The 20,311-nt window shown below is 32.1% G+C and overlaps 6 protein-coding genes across 7 annotated transcripts; all 6 read right to left on the reverse strand.

The window, feature by feature from the left end:
* Positions 1–170: 170 nt before the first annotated feature.
* LOC108562099 lies at positions 171–3,719 on the reverse strand. 2 transcript variants are annotated; one of them, XM_017920304.1, is made up of 2 exons: positions 1,060–1,280; positions 171–1,003 (listed from the first exon to the last, which is right to left on the reverse strand). In XM_017920304.1, the coding sequence occupies exons 1-2, from the start codon at positions 1,114–1,116 to the stop codon at positions 677–679; spliced, it is 384 nt and encodes a 127-aa protein (XP_017775793.1). In that variant the 5' UTR covers positions 1,117–1,280; the 3' UTR covers positions 171–676. The 2 variants fall into 2 exon arrangements, with proteins under 2 accessions (XP_017775793.1, XP_017775792.1); XM_017920303.1 differs by lacking the exons at positions 171–1,003; positions 1,060–1,280 and adding exons at positions 3,242–3,578; positions 3,638–3,719.
* Positions 3,720–11,577: 7,858 nt separating this feature from the next.
* On the reverse strand, positions 11,578–12,030 carry LOC108562096. The gene is made up of 2 exons (XM_017920301.1): positions 11,974–12,030; positions 11,578–11,916 (listed from the first exon to the last, which is right to left on the reverse strand). The coding sequence occupies exons 1-2, from the start codon at positions 12,028–12,030 to the stop codon at positions 11,578–11,580; spliced, it is 396 nt and encodes a 131-aa protein (XP_017775790.1).
* A 1,704-nt stretch (positions 12,031–13,734) lies between these two features.
* On the reverse strand, positions 13,735–14,232 carry LOC108562097. Its single transcript, XM_017920302.1, has 2 exons — positions 14,143–14,232; positions 13,735–14,085 (listed from the first exon to the last, which is right to left on the reverse strand). Exons 1-2 carry the CDS (start codon positions 14,203–14,205, stop codon positions 13,735–13,737), a joined length of 414 nt encoding a protein of 137 aa, XP_017775791.1. The 5' UTR covers positions 14,206–14,232.
* A 412-nt stretch (positions 14,233–14,644) lies between these two features.
* Positions 14,645–15,195, reverse strand: LOC108562100. Its single transcript, XM_017920306.1, has 2 exons — positions 15,088–15,195; positions 14,645–15,026 (listed from the first exon to the last, which is right to left on the reverse strand). The coding sequence occupies exons 1-2, from the start codon at positions 15,142–15,144 to the stop codon at positions 14,688–14,690; spliced, it is 396 nt and encodes a 131-aa protein (XP_017775795.1). The 5' UTR covers positions 15,145–15,195; the 3' UTR covers positions 14,645–14,687.
* Positions 15,196–15,754: 559 nt separating this feature from the next.
* LOC108562103 (general odorant-binding protein 19d-like) lies at positions 15,755–16,373 on the reverse strand. Its single transcript, XM_017920308.1, has 2 exons — positions 16,292–16,373; positions 15,755–16,228 (listed from the first exon to the last, which is right to left on the reverse strand). The coding sequence occupies exons 1-2, from the start codon at positions 16,346–16,348 to the stop codon at positions 15,899–15,901; spliced, it is 387 nt and encodes a 128-aa protein (XP_017775797.1). The 5' UTR covers positions 16,349–16,373; the 3' UTR covers positions 15,755–15,898.
* A 967-nt stretch (positions 16,374–17,340) lies between these two features.
* Positions 17,341–18,546, reverse strand: LOC108562102 (cationic trypsin-like). The gene has a single exon (XM_017920307.1). The coding sequence runs from the start codon at positions 18,544–18,546 to the stop codon at positions 17,746–17,748; it is 801 nt and encodes a 266-aa protein (XP_017775796.1). The 3' UTR covers positions 17,341–17,745.
* Positions 18,547–20,311: the final 1,765 nt, after the last annotated feature.

A 20,311-nucleotide genomic window follows, 5' to 3' on the forward strand; every position in this document is an offset into this window, starting at 1 on the left:
CAGAAGATGTTGAAGAGGATTGGGGAGAGGATGGCTCCTTGCGGGATACCGGCATTGATTATGAAAGGGGTTGAATAGGCTTTGTCGATTTTAATAGATATGGATCTGTTGAGGAAGTATTGTCGATGTGGAGTTCTAGTGGGTCTAGATTAAAGTCAGTGTAATAATAGTATTTATTTAACACTTAGATGCTAGTGATTCTTAATCTAGCTTCCAGTTGCTACAAGCATAGGTTGCTGGTCAAGAGTAGAGTCAAACTAGAACTGTTATTAGGACTAGGTTCTTCCTAGGACTCACATGAGTCTCCGACTAACTAGGACTAGGACTAACTTGAAATAACATAAGTGTCATCTTATATGTAAGAGGACGACCTGAATACAAAGTAATATTCTAAGGCTAGGGGTTAATTTGCCAAGTAGGAGGTACGTCATAGGCGCCGGCGGGAGTTTTTATGTCTTCCGCTGCCGATAAGGTCTAAAGGATGATATTCAATACAATTGTTTGGGAAAGTTAATTGTTCGTAGCGTAGTTTTTATAGTTGGCTGTCCGACTTTTGCATAATCCTCCTTTCGAGACTGTGACATAGGTGGGTCGTAAAAACTAGCAGAATATGAGAAACCAGAGATTTTCTATAAAAAGGTTTTATTGCACTATGCAACAATATAATATGAAATTTTTATAAGTTTTTCATAACGCAAAGTTGAACATTGTATGCTTTCTCGCAAGTATCTAATATCTTGTCTTCTGGTAGGCATTTGTCCAAAGTGACGATCGAAGCATTGTCTTTGAACATCGGTTTGAGTTCCTCCATTTTGAGAGTGTGGTCATCGTTCAATACTTTGAACTTATTGAGCATACATAAAGTGTGGCATTTGAGCTCTTCGAAGCTCGGAAAAACGGTGACGCTGTCTAAATGCATCAAATGCTTTACATCTACTTTCTCGGTATTGGCGCATTCGAGCCTTGCATCAGCAATTTTTTGAGTAAATTCCGGCGAGTAAAACTAAAATATACAAATCGCATAAACAAAAATTATGTTTTAAATAATATTTCACTTACTATTTTTTCGCTGTGAGCAAAAGCCACGAAAAGGAGAACTGCTGCAATAACTTTCATGATGCTCTTCCTTTGATTTTGAAAACTTTACTGTCTCTCTACTTCAGGGCAATTTATATTTAAAGCAAAAGCAATTATCGGATTTACAAAAAAAAATTATCGTAAACTTTGCGTAATTTATCTAATGATGTTATTAAAAAAATATTTCTTCTTTGGTTACCACTTTGCAAATATTATTTATTTTCATACGCAATCATCGTGTATAATTTGTAATAAAAAACTATAAATCTTATTTAAATAACCTAAATATAAACAACTATCAACAAATTTTAGTGAGATTAGAGGCTGAACTTTGACCACATAGTTATGAATTTATATTTTATTATTATTTCAAGCCTTTCATATGATTAAAAGTAGATTTCGATACAGGAAACAAAAGTTTTTCAACCAACAACGAATTGAAGTGTGCCATTCGTGGTGTGTGCTTCATAAACTGCAATTTCCGAATAACGAACAAAAAGTGGATAATCCACGTTTTAAATCATTTATCATCAGAAGACATATAATAACTCGCTAACAATCTGCATAAATGAATTGACCAAGACATTCGACGTAGTTTTTAAATGTATGTGCAAAATTGCATTAAACAATAATCTTTTTTTTTTACAAAGAATGTAAATAACTAGCCAAGTTCAAAAGTTTCCTATAAAAATATTAATAAATTTTTTAACACTTTATACAAATTTGAAAATTCGAAACTTTACTCAATTTAAAGTAGACCGAAAGTTTATTATTAGAGGACAAAGTATAATAAACAACAGATACTGAAAAAAAAAGTTGAATATTCTATATTAGTACTACAAAAGTATTATTTACTTGCAACGAAATGTATAAATCACTTTTTTTATATGTTTTTAAGAACGCAACGATGAGCATTGTATGCTTTCTCGCAGCTATCAAATTTCTTGTCTTCTGGTAGGCATTTATCCAAAATGATGAGAATATTCTTCAAAGTATTGTCTTTGAATATCGGATTGAGGTCTTCCTTTTTGAGAGTGTGGTCATCGTTCAATACTTTAAATTTATTGATCATACATAAACTATGTCATTTAACCTCTTCGAAGGTCGGAAAAACGTCGATGCTGTCTAAACGCACCAACAGTTTCGCATCTACTTTCTCAGCATTGGCGCATTCTAACCTTGCATCAGCAATTTTCTGAATAAATTCCAGGGAGTATAACTAAAATATACAATTTGCATCAACAACAATTGCTTTTTAAATAATATTTCACTCACAAGTTTTTCGCTGTGAGCTAAAGCCACGAAAAGGAGAACTGCTGCAATAACTTTCATGATGCTTTTCTTCTGATTTTGGATAATTGACTGGCTCTCTATTTCAGGAGAATTCATATTTAAAGCGAAGGCAATTATCAGATGCAAATTGTGTAGTTATCATACTGGTTTTAGAAAAAATAATAATCGCAACCAGTGCATAATCTGTTTAATGATGTTATTTAAGTATTTATTTCTTCTTTGGTTACATAGAAACATTGTAAATATTATTCATTTCGATACAAAGGATGATTAATAGCCGAATGGTTACGTTGCCCTACCCACGATTTCTTTGGTGTCGATTCGAATCCTGGTCAAGCCAGGACCTTTGTGAGCACTATCGGTACTTGCAGCAATAGGGCTATCGTTCATCACAGATGGACAGTGAAATGAATGAGGTTCAGCATATGGACCTTCAGACAAGTCGATGGACAATGATTATTTCCAGACTTATGTCATATGATTAAAGGCAGTGGCGTAGCAAAAGATGTGTAATGTTTATGTTTTCATAAAATTTGCGCATTCGATTCTAGCATCTCAACAAACTCCGGTGAAAAAAACTAAAAATATTGAAATCGTTTAAAGAATATATGTCACTCCTAATAGAATCCGTACAACCAGTCGAAATGACAGATGTCATCAAGAACTTGAAACGTACTAAGGCTCCTGGTTACGATCTGATAACGGGAAGGATGATGAAGGAGTTACCCAGAAAGGCAACAATTCTACTCACAACAATTTTCAATTCCCTCCTGAGAATTGGTTATTTTCCCTTCCAAAAAAACACATTGTATATTCAATATTATTTCAACAAAAGTATTATTTATTTGCAACAAAATAAATAAATCACATTTTTATAACTTCTTAAGAACGCAACGATGAGTATTGTATGCTTTCTCGCAGGTATCAAATTTCTTGTCTTCTGGTAGGCATTTCTCCAAAGTTACGAGAAAATTCTTCAAAATATTGTCTTTGAATATCGGGTTGAGTTCCTCCATTTTGAGAGTGTGGTCATCGTTCAATACTTTGAACTTATTCATCACACATAGAGTGTGGCATTTAAGCTCTTCGGAGGTCGGAAAAAAGAGGATGCTGTCTAAACGCACCAACTGAATTATATCTACTTTCTCGGTATTGGCGCATTCGAGCCTTGCATCAGCAACCTTTTGAAAAAATTCCGGCGAGTATAACTAAAAAAAAATACAAATCCCATAAACAACAATTATTTTTTAAATAATATTTCACTTACAAGTTTTTCGCTGTGAGCTAAAGCCACGAAAAATAGAACTGCTGCAATAATTTTCATGATGCTCTTCTTCTGATTTTGAAAAATTGACTGTCCTTCTATTTCAGGGGAATTTATATTTAAAGCAAAAGCAATCAGATGCAAATTGTTTTTTTATTTTGCAGCTGTGCAATTATCATACTCTTTTTTTTAAACAAAATAATCGTAAAGAGTACGTAATCTGCCTAATGACAAGGCCAAAAGGTACCTCTCGCACCCGTACTTCTGCATTTTTTCAATCATACTTGACTGGTAGGTACTTTAAGATCAAGTACAATGATGAGGTGACCTGCCTAAGACCTGTATTTCTTCTTTGGTTACAACTTTGCAAATATTATTTATTTTCATACGCAATCATCGTGTATAATTTGTAATAAAAAACTATAAATCTTATTTAAATAACCTAAATATAAACAACTATTAACAAATTTTAGTGAGATTAGAGGCTGAACTTTGACCACATAGTTATGAATTTATATTTTATTATTATTTCAAGCCTTACATATGATTAAAAGTAGATTTCGATACAGGAAACGAAAGTTATCCAACCATCAACGAATTGAAGTGTGCCATTCGTGGTGTGTGCTTCATAAACTGCAATTTCCGAATAACGAACAAAAAGTGGATAATCCACGTTTTAAATCATTTATCATCAGAAGACATATAATAACTCGCTAACAATCTGCATAAATGAATTGACCAAGACATTCGACGTAGTTTTTAAATGTATGTGCAAAATTGCATTAAACCAATAATTGAAATCATTTTTTTTTTTTACAAAGAATGAAAATAACTAGCCAAAAGTTTCCTATGCAAATATTAATAAAAATTTTAACACTTTATACAAATTTGAAAATTCGAAACTTTACTCAATTTAAAGTAGATCGAAAGTTTATTATTAGAGGACAATGTTTAATAAACAACAGATACTGAAAAAAAAGTTGAATATTCTATATTAGTACTACAAAGGTACCTCTCGCACCCGTACTTCTGCATTTTTTCAATCATACGTGACTGGTAGGTACTTTAAGATCAAGTACAATGATGAGGTGACCTGCCTAAGACCTGTAGTGTCTGGACTTCCACAGGGAAGCGTGACTGGACCACTCTTATACCTAATCTTCACAGCAGACCTGATAACATCACAGCAGACTACTGTAGCCACGTTCACGGATGACACTGCGGTCTTGGTATCTCATAAGAATGCAGCAATGGCATCGACAATTCCGCAGGAAAGCCTAAATAACATCAACGACTGGCTGAAGAGGTGGCAAATTAAGGCTGCCCACCGGTTACCCTGAATGGCGGCAGGTGGATGAAGCCAAATACCAAAAGGAAACAAACTCTCCATCTAACAAATAGTCATAAAACCGATCTGGACCTACGGTATTCAACTGCTTGCAACTCTAGCATAGACATCATCCAGAGATTTTAGTCAAAGACTGGGCAATTGACCAGTTCTTCCTGGTTCACCACCAATGACTATATCCACCAGTACACTGGTATTGCCTTCGTTAAAGAAGAGATTTAAAAAGCCAGCACCGAATATCGTCTTCGGCTGGAGGATCATCCGAATCAACTTGCTGTAGAACTGAGCAACACAGATGGCAATCTACGCAGACTGAAACGATTTCAACCTCACGATCTTCCTACTCGTTTATAATGTAATGTGATGTACTTTTACTTGTTTATATTTTATCAGTGTAGTTTGGTCATTGGATCAATGTGTAATATTGTTTATTTCATTTATATTTAGCCATAATTAAAGCTTATTATTAATTTTCTTTGTATAGTAGTAGATTGCTTGTTGTAAATAATAGAAAAAGGCTTCTTTGATTACATAGAACCGTAAATATTATTTATTTTTATACACAATTATCGTGTATAATTTATAATAAAAAATTGATATTTACATAATCTAAATATAAACGACTATTAACGACTCTCAGAGAGATTAGGAGCTGAACTTTGACCACAAAGTTATCTATTTATATTTTATTATTATACATAATATGATAAAATGCAGTGGCGTACCAAAAGATGTGCAATGCTTATGGGTTCTTTGAATGAGCAGCAATTTATGTTTGTTATCTGGAAATTTAAAATGAATCCTGTTAAAATTAATCATACAGTAACAGCTGCAAACAAAATCACGCACTTTTTGTAGAAAAGTAGAAACCTCTGAAAGGGACCACGGCTGGAATGGAACCGTGGTACTGTGCGATTCTTACGCAACTAAAACCACTCCTCTCTCAACCAGCCTTGCAGGACGCGGAAATTAACCAATTGCTGTCCGCAAAGGTCTGGTGTGTCCTCGCGCACATGTTGCGCGCTTTCACACTGCTCGCACTCACGTATTGTGGTCACTCGAGCACTTTGAACTTCCAGAGCTTAGTTTTCCTCCCGTTGTATTTGTCTTTCAACGGTTTCCTTCTGCTTGAGAATGGATGTGATAAAACCGGCCACCACGTTCCATTTCTCCTGGTTTTCTAGCATGATGCTAACCAAGTTTTTCGGTTCAAGGTCCTCGCCTAGTTTTGCCTCAGTGTCTTGCTTCCTCGTCGCCCAGCGGTGGCATCTGAAGAAGGTGTGTTCGGGGTCGTCCTCCTCATGGCAGTACCAGCACCCTGGTTTGTCTTTTCTTGTTATCGAATGGAGGTATTTCCCGAAGCAACCATGTTCTGAGAGAGTCTGAGTCAGGTGGAAAGTGACCTCTCCGTGCTTCCTTCTCATCCTCTGCGTGATGTTTGGGATCTGCGTTCTGGTCCATGCGCCAAAAAAGATCTTCAAGTCCTAACATAACGCTATCTATTTGTGAAAACTGAAATTACTTTCTAATAGTTGTTTGGAATTAACACATCTAAATGAACCAAATATTGTATTAAACTATTATTTATTTATAATAAGGAATATGTTGAACTCTTATAAGTATTTCAAAACACAGTGATGAAGATTGTGGGTTTTTTCACAAGTATCGAACATCTTGTCCTCAGGCAAACACTTATCTAAGTTGGCGAGGATCTTCTTCAGCACATAGTCTTTGAATACCGGTTTGAGTGCTTCGATGTTAATTGTATGATCATCGTTGAGTAATTTTAACTTGTTAATTGTACACAAACTGTGGCATTTGACCTCTGCAAAGGTCGGAAATTCCTCCATTATATCGAAATGCATCAAGTGCTTTGGATCTACCGTTTCGGTATTTGCGCATTCGATTCTTGCAGCTTCCACTTTCTTAACAAATTGAAAAAAACTAAAAATATTGAAATTAAAAAATATATGATCTCATAATATTATTACTCACTATGTTATCGGCGTGAGCAAATACCACAAAAACGAGAACTGTTACAACAGTTTTCATGGTGTGCATCTTCTATGATCATGCAATGTCGACTATCTTTGTATTTTTGGTGTGGTTTATATTTAAAGTAAAAGCAAACAGAAAAACTTGTACATCAAGTTTTTTAGTTATCATATCGGTTTTACAAGATATATTTTTACGCATTCAACTCATATCGAAATTAACTTAATAGATTCTAGGTTTTGCATGATTTTATAATTAAAGCAATTATTTATTGATATAGAAACAATAGGACTTTTGTCAGCCAAAAACAATGCTTTTATGAGTGTTGTTTTTTTCATTTTTCCAACTTTGAACGCGATTTAAAACCACAGCAATATATGAATACTCGCTACATTCCGCAAACATCCAGCTTTTATATGCATCTTTTCGATCCATTCAATCTATTATAGTTTAAAAAAAAGCACTAAAATGTGAAAATATACGGTATAAATATTAAAGAGTTTTACTAAACATTTATTTTAAACAAACTGTTTTAATATTACTTAAATGTTATTTCACATATGTTTAATATTACAAATAAATTCATTTCAGAAGTAGTTTTGTTTGTTTTTAAATTTATAAATAAAACTTTTAGAGATTTTTGAGAATGCAAACATGAGCGTTATAGACTTTCTCGCAGGTATCTAACTTTTTGTCTTCAGGTAGGCATATTTCCAAGGCGGCGAATAACTTCTCTAGAATATCAGCATTAAATATTGACTTGAGTGGTTCGATTTTCAATGTGTGATCGCCGTTAAGTAATTTTAAATTATTGAGTATGCACAGACTGTGTCATTTGATCTCTTCGAAGGTAGGAAAATGTTGGACGCTGTCTAAACGCATAATGTTCTTCAGATTTACTGCCTCCGTCTTTGCGCACTCCATTCTTGCAGATGCAATTTTCTCAACAAATTCCGAAGAAAAACTCTAAAAAATGTACAAATCACATCAAGTTACATCTATTGTTTTAATATTAATACTAACCATTTTTTCAGCGTAAACCAAAGCCACAAAAACGAGGACTGCTGCAAAAGTCTTCATGGTGTGCATCGTCTGAATATGTAGTGTTGACTATGTGTATAGTTTCAGTGTGGTGTTTATATTTAAAGTAAAAGCAAACAAAAAAAACTTGTATAAAAGATGCAAGTTTTTTAGTATGCAGCTGTGCAATAATCATACTGGTTTTACAAGATATATTTTTACACACTCACAAATTCAATCAACTAATATCAAAAATAACTTAATAGATTCTATGATCTTATAATCAAAGCATTTTTTTTGTTGATATAGAAACAATAAGACAGAAATATTTCAGTCGAAAACACTGCTTTTATAGGTTTTTTTTTTCAGAACGCATACATGAACATTGTAGACTTTCTCGCAGGTATCTAATTTTTTATTTTCAGGTAGGCATCATTCCATGGCGGCTAAAAACTTCTTCAAAATATCGGTTTGAGTGATTTGACTTTAATTGTGTTATCGCCGTTAAGTAATTTAAACTTTTTGAGCATGCACTGGCTGTGGTATTTGATCTCTTCGAAAGTTGGAAAATTTTCGATGTTGTCTAAAGTGCTTCGGATCTACTGCCTCCGTTTTTGCACACTCCATTGTTTCAGATACAATTTATTTAAGAAATTCTGGTGAAAATCAGAAATGTATTTAAATAAATGGAAATTATGTTGAGAAATTACAGGAAAATTAAAGGATGAAAATTAAATATATTAAAATAAAATTGTTTTTTTTTATTTTTTTCCAGCCAACTAAGCGAACTTTTGTTAGACTCCACGTATAATTAAAGTAATTATTTGTTTTTCCGTAATATAAACATATTGAGACAGAAATATTTAAGTCTAAACTATGACCAATTCAGATTTGAAAGTAAAAATATAAGAAAAAATATGAATTTCCTTGAATATTCAAATTAATATTAGAAACTTAATGAATTATTAATAAAGAATAAAGTCAATTTTTTATAAACAAATTTTGTTTAAATCATTTAGATAACAGCGTTAATGTAAAATCATAGTCAACAAACCTCATTTTATAAATATACATATATAATAACTAAATTGAACTTTGTACGAATAAAAAATACAACATAGAATGAATTTTTCATACTTTTTAATAAATTAATGAAAAATTAAAAATAATTCAATTGATTTACAATAGTTTGACTCATTTTGTGCACATATCCAATCTATGAAAACTGTTGGATACAATCTAATTCAGCTTAACACTTAAAGGTATTTCAGAATACAGTGATGAAGATTGTATCCTTTTTCACAAGTATCGATCTTCTTATCCTCGGGTAGGCACTTGTCCAGGATGGACAAAACTATCTCCAGAACAACTTTTTTGAATATCGGATTGAGTCCTTCGATTTTAAGTAGTTTATCTTCGTTGAGTAATTGCAATTCGTTGAGTGTACACAGACTATGGCATTTGATCTCATCGAAATTTGGTAAATCTTCGATGTGATCGATACGCAGCAAAATCTTCGGATTTACTGACTCGATCTTTGTACACTCGATCCTTGCAGCTGTCACTTTCTCAACGAATCCTGGTGAAAAATACTAAAATGAATGAATGAAATAAAAAAAAAATGTTCAAATATTATACTCACTATATTTTCACTGTGAACCAAAGCCACGAAAACGAGCAGTGTTGCAATAATCTTCATGATGCGCTTCACTGGATTATAGAATGTTGACTAACTTAGTAATCCAAACGGGATTCATATTTAAAGCAAATCCATACCAATTTATAACTCAAATGCAATATTTTTTTTATGCAATTATCAAACTAGTTTTATGCAAATATTATAAATCTAAATTATTGTATAATGTTATAAAAATAAATACTTGTTTTTCAATAATATAGAAATATTTCGTTAATTGGTTGAAGTTTTTCATAGATTTTCAAGTTTCGTATACCTTTTTTTTACTAAAGATACAGCAATTTGTTGTACTGTCCTCAATATATACCTCGATTAACGAATAGGAAGATACGTTGTACGAATTACTTCGTTAAGTGAAACTTCGTTTTCATAAGTAAAAATATTATGGCTAGTTTGTGCTTTTATTTTACTTAACAATAATACCTCTTTCTAAATCTGGATCATTTTTACTGACAAATCTTTAGTTATTCACATTATTTTCGTCAAGAACTTCTTCAATTTCTCACTAGATTTTTTTAAATCTTTCATTGAAAAAATCGACACCTTCTGCATTCAAAAAAATTCTAAAATCTTCATCATAAACATTTTCGAAATCTGTTGATTGTGTCGTATGAATAACATTATTTCTTGTATATAATTTTCTTCTTTAATACATCTTCTACTTCATATTTTGATGTATGATGGTAGGGTTTTGGTCTTAAATTAGAATATTTTTAAATGTTAGATGGAGTTTAAAACTACGGACTTTGTTATATCGAAGCTTCGTTACTAGAGGCAAAGGTAATCGAAGGATATCTGTATTAGTTCGTACTTATTTGTTAACATTTAATAAGCTTAACACTTATACGTATTTCAAAAGGCACTGATGAAGATTGTAATTTTTCTCGCAGGTGTCGAGCTTCTTGTCTTCAGGCAAACACTTGTCTAGGTTGGCGAGGATCTTCTGCAACACATCGTCTTTGAATACCGGTTTGAGTGCTTCGATGTTAATTGTATGATCGTCGTTGAGTAATTTTAACTTGTTAATTGTACACAAGCTATGACATTTGACCACTGAAAAGGTCGGAAATTCCTCAATGACATCGAAATGCACCAAGTGCTTCACATCTACTGATTCGGACTTTGCGCATTCGATTCTTGCTGCTGCCACTATCTCAACAAATTCCGGTGAAAAATGCTATAAAAATATTTGAAAACGAATGAAGATGAAATCGAATTTAGAAATATATTATACTTACTATATGTTCAGCGTGAGCCAAAGCCACGAGAACGAGAAGTGCTACAATGGTCTTCATGATGCGCTCCTTATGATTATCGAATGACTACTATATTTGTATTTCAAATCGAATTTATATTTACAGCAAAGCCAAAGAGAAAAAAGTTGTATTGGAGTTCTTTAGTATAATTATTATACTAGTTTAGAAAAATCCATATTATAAGAGAATGTTCTAAGCATAAATTCAAAACAAAAAGTAAAGTTAAATAAATTAAATTGTAAATTGTTTAATAAGTTCTGTCTACTTTTCATAAGCAATTTTGTATTTATTGCTTTGTAATTATAAAAAAATGAAAAAACAAGGAACTTGCATCTTGTTAATTCTTCTGTCTACTTTTCATAAGCAATTTTGTATTTATTGCTTTATAATTATAAAAAAAATGAACAAAAATGAAAAAAACAAGGAACTTGCATCTTGTTAATTCTTCTGTCTAATTTTCATTGGAAATCTGAAGTAATGTACGAGATTTTTTTCCCGGGAAATTAAAATAATCGGAAAATTACTCTGCTCAGGAACCAAAGAAACTATTTGTTTATGATGGAAGATATATTATATAATTAAATAAAACTATTTTATTTTTATTTGTAACAATGAATAAGTTTAAAATTTAAAGGTGTTTCAGAATGCAGCGATGAAGATTGTAGACTTTCTCACAGGTTTCGAACTTCTTGTCCTCAGGAAGGCACTTGTCCAAATTTGCAATGAACTTCTCCAGAACAGCGGCTTTGAATATCGGTTTAAGCACATCGGTTTTAATAGTATGATCGTCGTCGAATACTTGGAACTTGTTTAGTATGCACATGGTGTAGCATTTGAGGTCTTCGAAGGTTGGAAAATCTTCGTAAGTACCAAGACGCATCAAATGCTTAGGATCAACTGTCTCGATCTTTGCACATTCGGCTCTTCCAGCGATGACTCTATCAGCAACTTCCGGTGAAGAGAATTCCTAGTTTCAAGATTGCGTTAACAACTATTACAATTAGAATATTCTTCGTAAACTTACTATCTTTTGGCCGTAAGTGAAAGCCACGAAAAGAAGAACTGCGACAATGGTTTTCATGATGCGTTTGTTGTGATTGTTAAACGTTAACTGTCTTTGTATTTCGGAGAGTCTGTATTTAAAGATAAACTAAAGAAAGTAAATTATCACAACAACTACAAGTTTTTTGGTATGTCAAGCCAAAAGGAATAATTTACATTGAAATTAGACGGAATATTTAATAATAATGTTAATCATAATTTATTGGTTTGAATAGTCGTAACATAAATAAGCATTCTAAAGTCAAAAACCCAAAAAAATAATAATAAATAAACTTTAAAATGAAAGAAACAAATGAATTAAATAAACAAACTATTTTAACAAATTAATAACAATAATTTCTTTATATACTTGTTTTAGTATAATTATAATACTAGTTTTGAAAAATTCAGATTCTATGCTAATAATTTATATTGAAATTATGAAGAAAATGTTCTAAGAACTGCGCGCATTAAACAATTTGTGAATGTTTTTTTTTTCAATTAACGAATAGTACTTCTTAGTTTAGGGTATATGAAATAACAGAAAGTAAAGTTGAATTGAAAATGATATACATTAATATAATTTTCAATATAGTTTTTCTTGATTTCCTTAGAAATCCTCTTGAACCAAAGAAACTATTTGTTTATAAAGGAACATATTGGATTTAATTAAACCAAATATATGAACTAAAACAATTTTTCTTTATTTTTAACAATGAATAAGCTTAAGATTTAAAGGTGTTTCAGAACGCAACCATGAAGATTGTAGACTTTCTCACAGGTTTCGAACTTCTTGTCCTCTGGAAGGCATTTGTCCAAATTTGCAACGATCTTCTCCAGAACAGCGGCTTTGAATATCGGTTTAAGCACTTCGGTTTTAATAGTATGATCGTCGTTGAACACTTTGTACCTATTGAGTATGCACATGGTGTGGCATTTGAGTTCTTCGAAAGTTGGAAAATCTTCAGAACTATCAAGACGCGTCAAATGCTTAGGATCAACTGTCTCGATCTTTGCACACTCGGCTCTTCCAGCGGCGATTCTCTCAGCAACTTCCGGTGAATAGAATTCCTAGTTTCAAGATTGCGTTAACAACTATTACAATTAGACTATTCTTCGTAAACTTACTAAATTTTGGCCGTAAGCAAAAGCTACGAAAAGGAGAACTGCGGCAATGGTCTTCATGATGCGTTTCTTGTGATTGCTAAATGTTAACTGTCTCTGTATTTCGTAGGGTTTTTATTTATAGAAGAACTAAACCAAAAAAAAATCAAGTTTTTTTTTAGTGTGCCAGCGATTAACATACTTGTTTCCTACTTTACACAGTAACTTGTATAAAAAAATCTTAAATAAATTTGAGAATATTGAATAACATAATATTAATGTTAATGTATTTCAATAAAACATTTACATTAATTTTTTTTTTTTTAATATTATTGATTTAATTAAAAATCCGTTTTTTTTTTGCAGAAATTTTACGAACGCGCAATCATTATGGTGATTGCAAAAGATCATCGAACAAAATGGAAAATATACACTTGATTAAAGTTTGTTATTTGTATGCAAAAAAAAGTTTTATTAAATCAATAAATTGTGTTTCAAAGTCAAAAACCAAAAAAATAATAAACCTTGATATGAAAGAAACAACTCTATTAAATAAACAAACTAATACAACAAATTAATAACAAGAAATTCTTTACTTATTTATTTATTTATTATTTTTTTAATTTTAATTAATTTAATATTAGTTTTTCTTGTAAATAATGCTATTGAAACAGGCTTGCATTTGGTGAGCACGATCACAAGCATTCTCGCTTTTTTTGGTTCGTAGTATGCACGTATTGATCGTATCAATGACCAACTTCTGCTGCACCGGTTCTTTGATATACTTCATCACGATCTCTGGGAAGACTTCGCCCTTGTCGTTGATGATTTTGAACGAGCTGAGGACACAGTACGTGTGACACTGAATCTCATCACGAGTCGGATACTCAATTTGATCCAGTTTATCCAAATACGAAGCATCTACATTTTCCGATACGAAACACTTATTCCTTGCCTCAATTAACTGTTCCAATGGTTTCCCTTTATACTTCTACAAAAAAAAATCCATTTACAAAAACCAATGTATAATGTAAAAACAAATACTTACAAATTCCGAAGAGGAAACTAAAGATATTGTAGAAATCACCAATACTGCCAATAACGTCTTCATCTTGTTTATGCATCAAATCAGACAAGCTTGATCATTTATATATATATATATGTTTTCAATGTTGTTGTTTTTTTTTCTCTAAATGTAAATAGTAAACTTCATAATAAAAATAACGATTTATTATGCATTCCAGGTTTTTATTGCTTTGCACAAATTGACCTTTCGATTTGTATACAAACAAATAAAGACATTAACATTATAAAAACTGTGAAATAGTAATTTGAGCTTACTGTTTATTCAAAGTGTCTTAGAACTTTAACCGTTTATTAGTAATAACTTTCCATTACTATTATACAATAAGGACAATTGTAAAAGAGTTCATGTTAAAAACTATTTATCTATTATTGATCCATTTTTAGATCATAAAAACAAAATAATTAAATTTGTTTTCGTTCAATAATCAACAGGTACTTTGGATACTTTTCCAATATAAACATAGTTAATAATTAGGTAGACTTTATTGAGTAAATATGACTAACATGTTAGTTTTGTTTGTAAACAATTTGATTGAAACAACTGTGCAACTCATGTGCTTTCTCGCATAGATCTGTCGTAACTACGTTACATTTGTTGATGATACTCATGACTGCAGCAAATTCGGTCTCCGGCACGTAAGGTTTGAAGACGTCAAAGTTGAAGGCTCCGTTCTCGTCGATGGCATTGAACTTCTTGAAGACGCACAAGCTGTGGCATTTCAAGTCGTCGCGAGACGGTATTTCGTAAGTATCCAGACGATTGATGAAAGCTGCGTCCACGTTTTCTGAAGCGAAGCACTCGTTCCTAACCGCAGTTAAGGCCTGCATGGCTTTCTCTCCAAATTTCTAACAGCAACGAAGGAAATAAATACAAATGGAAAACGCAATTAAAATTAGTGGGACTTACGAAGTTGCATGTTGCCAGAGCAAGGAGAGATGCGAAGATCAAGAGTGTAGCGTTCATTTTGATCGCTTCAATTAGAACTGTGGACCGAGTTTCCGGTACTATAGTTTATATAAATTTCGGTCCAAGAAGATAACTCGTCACATATTTTCATGTAATCATAAGACGATAACAGATTAACAAACATGAAATTATCAAACATGTGAAACAAAAACGCTTTTATATACATAGAATATTTTATACAATATGATTACTTTTTAGATTTCTTTATTTATTTACAAATTGGGATCAAAGGGTTATCGATTATCCAACTCTCGCTATGTTAATTCTCTACTACAAAATAAAATGATTATGTAATACCTGGAAGAGCAGAAATTCTTCTAGACTCATAAACGTTCCCAGTCCTAAGGCAAGAATTTAGTTGATTCTTAACAACTAGATCCTAGACTAAGAAATTATTAATCATCATATATAAATAAAGTATTTATTATAGTAAAAACTACAATAAAAGCTATTTTCAAAAAAATATAAACAATTTTACATAAATTGTCAATTTGAATCGTCATTTGGAGATAATAACATAATGGATTTGTTATTAACGACGACGAACGTGAGTAGTTGAATGAAAATGTATTAAATTATATATGGATATTAAAAACAACTAAAATTATTTTGTCTTAAACACTTTTATTATAATCAAATGATTTGCATGTTAGCTATTTATAATATGCTTTTATTTATGAAAGATGCATACAAAATAAATTATATTCAATGTACCAATTTATGTGATTATATCAATAAAATATTATACTTTCTAGTAGAGAACAGAGTTGAAGCATTGATGCACCTCGTAAGCTTTAACGCATGGATCGGTGGAATCCACATTGCACGTCTTGAAGATCTCGTCAATCTTTGAAAAATCGCTTTCAGAAAATATAGGTTTGAAGACATCCATGTTATAGATGCCATCTTCATCGATGGCCTTAAACTTCTTAAGGACGCAAAAGCTGTGGCATTTTAACTCGTCACGGGATGGCAGTTTGTGATCATCCAGACGACTGATGATAGCAGGATCCATATTTTCGCTAGCAAAGCATTCGTTTCTAATTGCAGTAACAGCTTGTAACGCCTTTTCATTCAATTCCTAAACAAAACGGAATATACAAAATAATCAAAACAGTAATGTTATTTCAGTTGTTCTACTTACAAATTTGCACGTTCCCATGGCAATGAGGGATGCGAATATCAGTAGTGTGCATTTCATTCTGCTTGATTCTATTCAAACTGTGTAATATATTTCTTCGGCCCTTCAATTTATATGCAAGCAAATGCTTGATCCATGATGATTGTGTAAGAGATAAAAATTACAAATTCATCATATTTCTGATTATTTAATAATATTTATTGGGACATTTAGGTCATATTTCTTATTAAACCAAATGCAGTATTGATTTTACTGAAATATTTGCTTATTTACAACAGTAATTATATAAAATCTTAAATAGTTCTGCAATAGCTATGCAGTTAATTAAATAAACATAACATGAGTTAAATAATTTCTAATATAAATATTTTATAATTTTTCATTGATACAAACATATTCAGGGGGTTTGCTAAAATCTAATTCAACGATTCAAAACAAACCACGTAGTTCCTAGGAACTGTGTCTTATGGATAAGATCTTGCCCTGGTAGGTGGTAAAAAGGGCAGTAATTTTTACCATTTGATATTTGTAATATTTGTAATTACTTTCTTTATAGAAAATATGGAATATTATTATGAATTGATAAACGTATAATTAACAAAATCGCAACATTGAACTTTGGATGGAAAAATAATCTCAATAAAATAAGTTTCACTTTCTACATGGAACTTTGTAATCGTTTTCTGTATTCGTTTTGTTTATCAGTTGTTGTGAAATCTTGTCAACGAAATGATTAAATTAGACTAAACAGTCGAATTTTAAGTGTTAGATCATGTTAATGTAAATAATAGAATAATCGAACTGAACTGAATATAAATTGCAAATTTTATTAATTATTTGAGATATCTGTTGCTAAGACCGACTACAAAACAGGTTTGTGTTTACGAATTAAATTTCCTGACACACTAAAAAATATATTAAAGGTCAGTAATAAAAAAACATGCATGTTAAAAAGAAAAACGAGAAGAAAATGCAATTAATAAAGCAGGCGCCATGCGTTTAAATGTTTAATAACTTCTTTGTTTTATTTATTTATTGTATAATATTTCATAGCTTTATAATCCTATTATGGTAATGAATTCCAGTTGATTAATAGCGGCAAGCAAGAAAAAAAAAGATCGATCCAAGGATTACGTGATTGCGACTTTGGCGAAATACATATTTCTTTAAAGTTCGCGTGTTCCACTTCTCGAAAAGATACTTTGTTTTCTCCCACGAGACTTCTTTTTTCTTTTTTCATCGGCTGTCCTCTCTGTTTGCTTTCCTTATACGACCCACATAATTTTAATCTTTGCGGAAAAGTTGGGAAAGTCCTATTGTCTGTTGCCGTCGGATTCGTCCAACAACAACAACGCATTTACGATGGAAAAAGGTGGTCCTCTCTGCATCCTTGATGCTGTTCTTATGTGCTCGTTGTCTATTGCGACCCAGATCACAAATAATCGTATGAGTAAAATTTATTTATACATAAAGACACAAACATTTGATGTGAAAAATATTAAAATAAAGTAATTTGAATGAGAGTGATGAGAGGAGGATCGTCCTACTTGCTTGCACATGGTCATCAAGTAATCAACCTGTGAGTCTATTCTAGTGAAGACCAAGTACATCTCGTTTCTATGGCTGATGTTTCTACTGAAGACTCCAAGCTGACGACGACGTGTCATCAATGGTCCGTTCCAATTCAACCTACTGTCGTTCCTATCAAATCGGCTGCAAAACTCGTGCTTGTATATGGTTTGATTTAACGTAGACTCGCATATTTTTTGCGGAAGCACTGTTAATTCATCGCTGATGACGTCCACACGTTTACCCCTTTTCACTTGTTTCTTGAGAGGATGCACCAATTCCGAAGTCCCGTCGCTTTTCATCTTCCTATCGATGGTCAGAATACTGACAGGTGATAAATACTCGTTAAGAACGAAAGCGTACTCCAATTTGAGGAGAGCCAAATTCACTGAAGATTCTTCGTATTCCGGATGCGTAATCCACATGATGACCAGCCTCTTCTGAGCGGTTTGGATGGACATGTCTTTTTCGATACCTCCTATCGCCGTCGAACTACCACCATCTACGTCCAGATTCCTGCAACTCTCCGCGCACAACACCCACTCGCTGTTGATCAAAGTTCCTCCTGCGATCTCATAAAACGAATTGTTCCTTAACGCAGCTATTATAACTAGGAACGGATGGATTTCGCATTGTACAGATAAAACGGCTGAAAAAAACACCGAAATTTTTAGCAAGTATTTTAACATGACAAGCGTATATTGATTGACAGCATCCTGTATACAAAATATAAAATTTCTACAAAAAAAAAAACAAAATTTTACCGTTCAATGAATTAATATATTGGTTATTTATAAATAAATAAAATGTAGAGGATAATAACTTTATTTATAAACATTATGCAGTTATGTTACAAAGACGTAAAATATTCTAAAACAAAATAACTAAGATTGAAAAAAATATTTACTTATATAAAATGATTACATGATTTCTAATTAAACAACTTCATAAAGGGTATGGCCAGTGCTATTACTATAAAATTAGGGTAAACGATGCTAGCCATACTAATAGGAGCACTTGTCGTTGTAGTTTGCGTCGTAGTTGTAGTGGCAGTTGTTGTTTCGTTTATTTTAGGTACGATTGTACTTGCAATGATTCCTGTTGGCTTTGGAACGTTAGTCGATTGGTTTGAATTATTTTGGGCGTTGATAACCACGATGGTCGCCAGAATAATGAAGATTTTTAACGACATTTTCAATTAGACTGAAAGAATAATAATAAAAAAAAAATAGAAGATTTACAAATTATTATTATTTTTTAAATACCAACAATACATTTTTAACTTATAGAAAATATTTAAAAACAAAACTTACTGTGATGAAACCGACTGAAGCAATTACTGAAACTGAAGCAATTTTATGACTTTCTGAGCGGATTCTTCTTTGGAGCCTCAATATAAAATGCACTGTAGAAGGAAATTGCGCACGACTTAACTTATCGAAAATATGCATTGTGGTTGCACATTTATATTAAGTACATTAATTTTCTGAATTTAAAAAGATACCGCGGTTTCCGTTTCCTGAGATATTTTAAATCTATACATGAGTAATACGATTAAAAAAAACGAGAATTTTAAGTTCAAGTTTATTAAGATACGTTGGAACAATCGAAAAATGAATAAATACAATATTTTAACAAATCAGTAAATGCATCGCACATTATCAACTATATTCTGTATGTCCAGAAAGGGTTTAATACATCAAAAGTTTGTTTTCTTTTAAAATTAACGTAAAATTCAATAGAATTTCTTGAACTTAATTTCGATTTGTTCTCATTTTTGCTTGAATGTGATCATTCCAGCTCAATTTTTTATCATATCTTATCTTTTTTCATAATTTAAAATATAAAAAGTAATCATGTTGACTCATGTTAAATTTACACTATTCGTAATACTAATACAGCTAGAATTTCATGTGTAACAGTTATATGAGTATAGGCAACCAAGTAATAACTTCAAATATACTTCTTAGAGGTAAGTTTAAATTGAAGACTTACTGCTCTCGTAGCTCTCAAAGTCCCACTGCCTACCTTCATCTCTCTTTTGATGGCATCAGGGAATCGTGACGTGTATTTGGCACTCTCGGAATTTTCAAGAAGGTCCAACATTTTGATCTAACGTTTGCTCTGTATAATTGGTTGCAAGACTTCTCTCCTACTCTGTCTGTCTGGTTGCGGTCTTATCTACAGGCACACCATCATCAATTCCGAGACTCAACCTAGTCCAGGTGTACAACAGAACCGCAGAGTCCCGGTTTGGAAATTGTTTATATTACTTTCCTTTGTTATATGTTACATTTAGTCCCTACTGAGCACACGGCGGAAAGTGAGAAAGGTGGTGGTGGAAATCGATTAATTTCATATACTGGAATATAGGAATATAAAAATTCAAATTATTGATAATGTACAATAATTTGAATTTTACATATTAAACCGAGCGTGCAATTGCAGTTGCAT

The sequence above is a fragment of the Nicrophorus vespilloides genome, unplaced genomic scaffold (genome assembly GCF_001412225.1).
Source record: "Nicrophorus vespilloides isolate i.1.1-1 unplaced genomic scaffold, Nicve_v1.0, whole genome shotgun sequence".
Taxonomy (NCBI): domain Eukaryota; kingdom Metazoa; phylum Arthropoda; class Insecta; order Coleoptera; family Silphidae; genus Nicrophorus; species Nicrophorus vespilloides.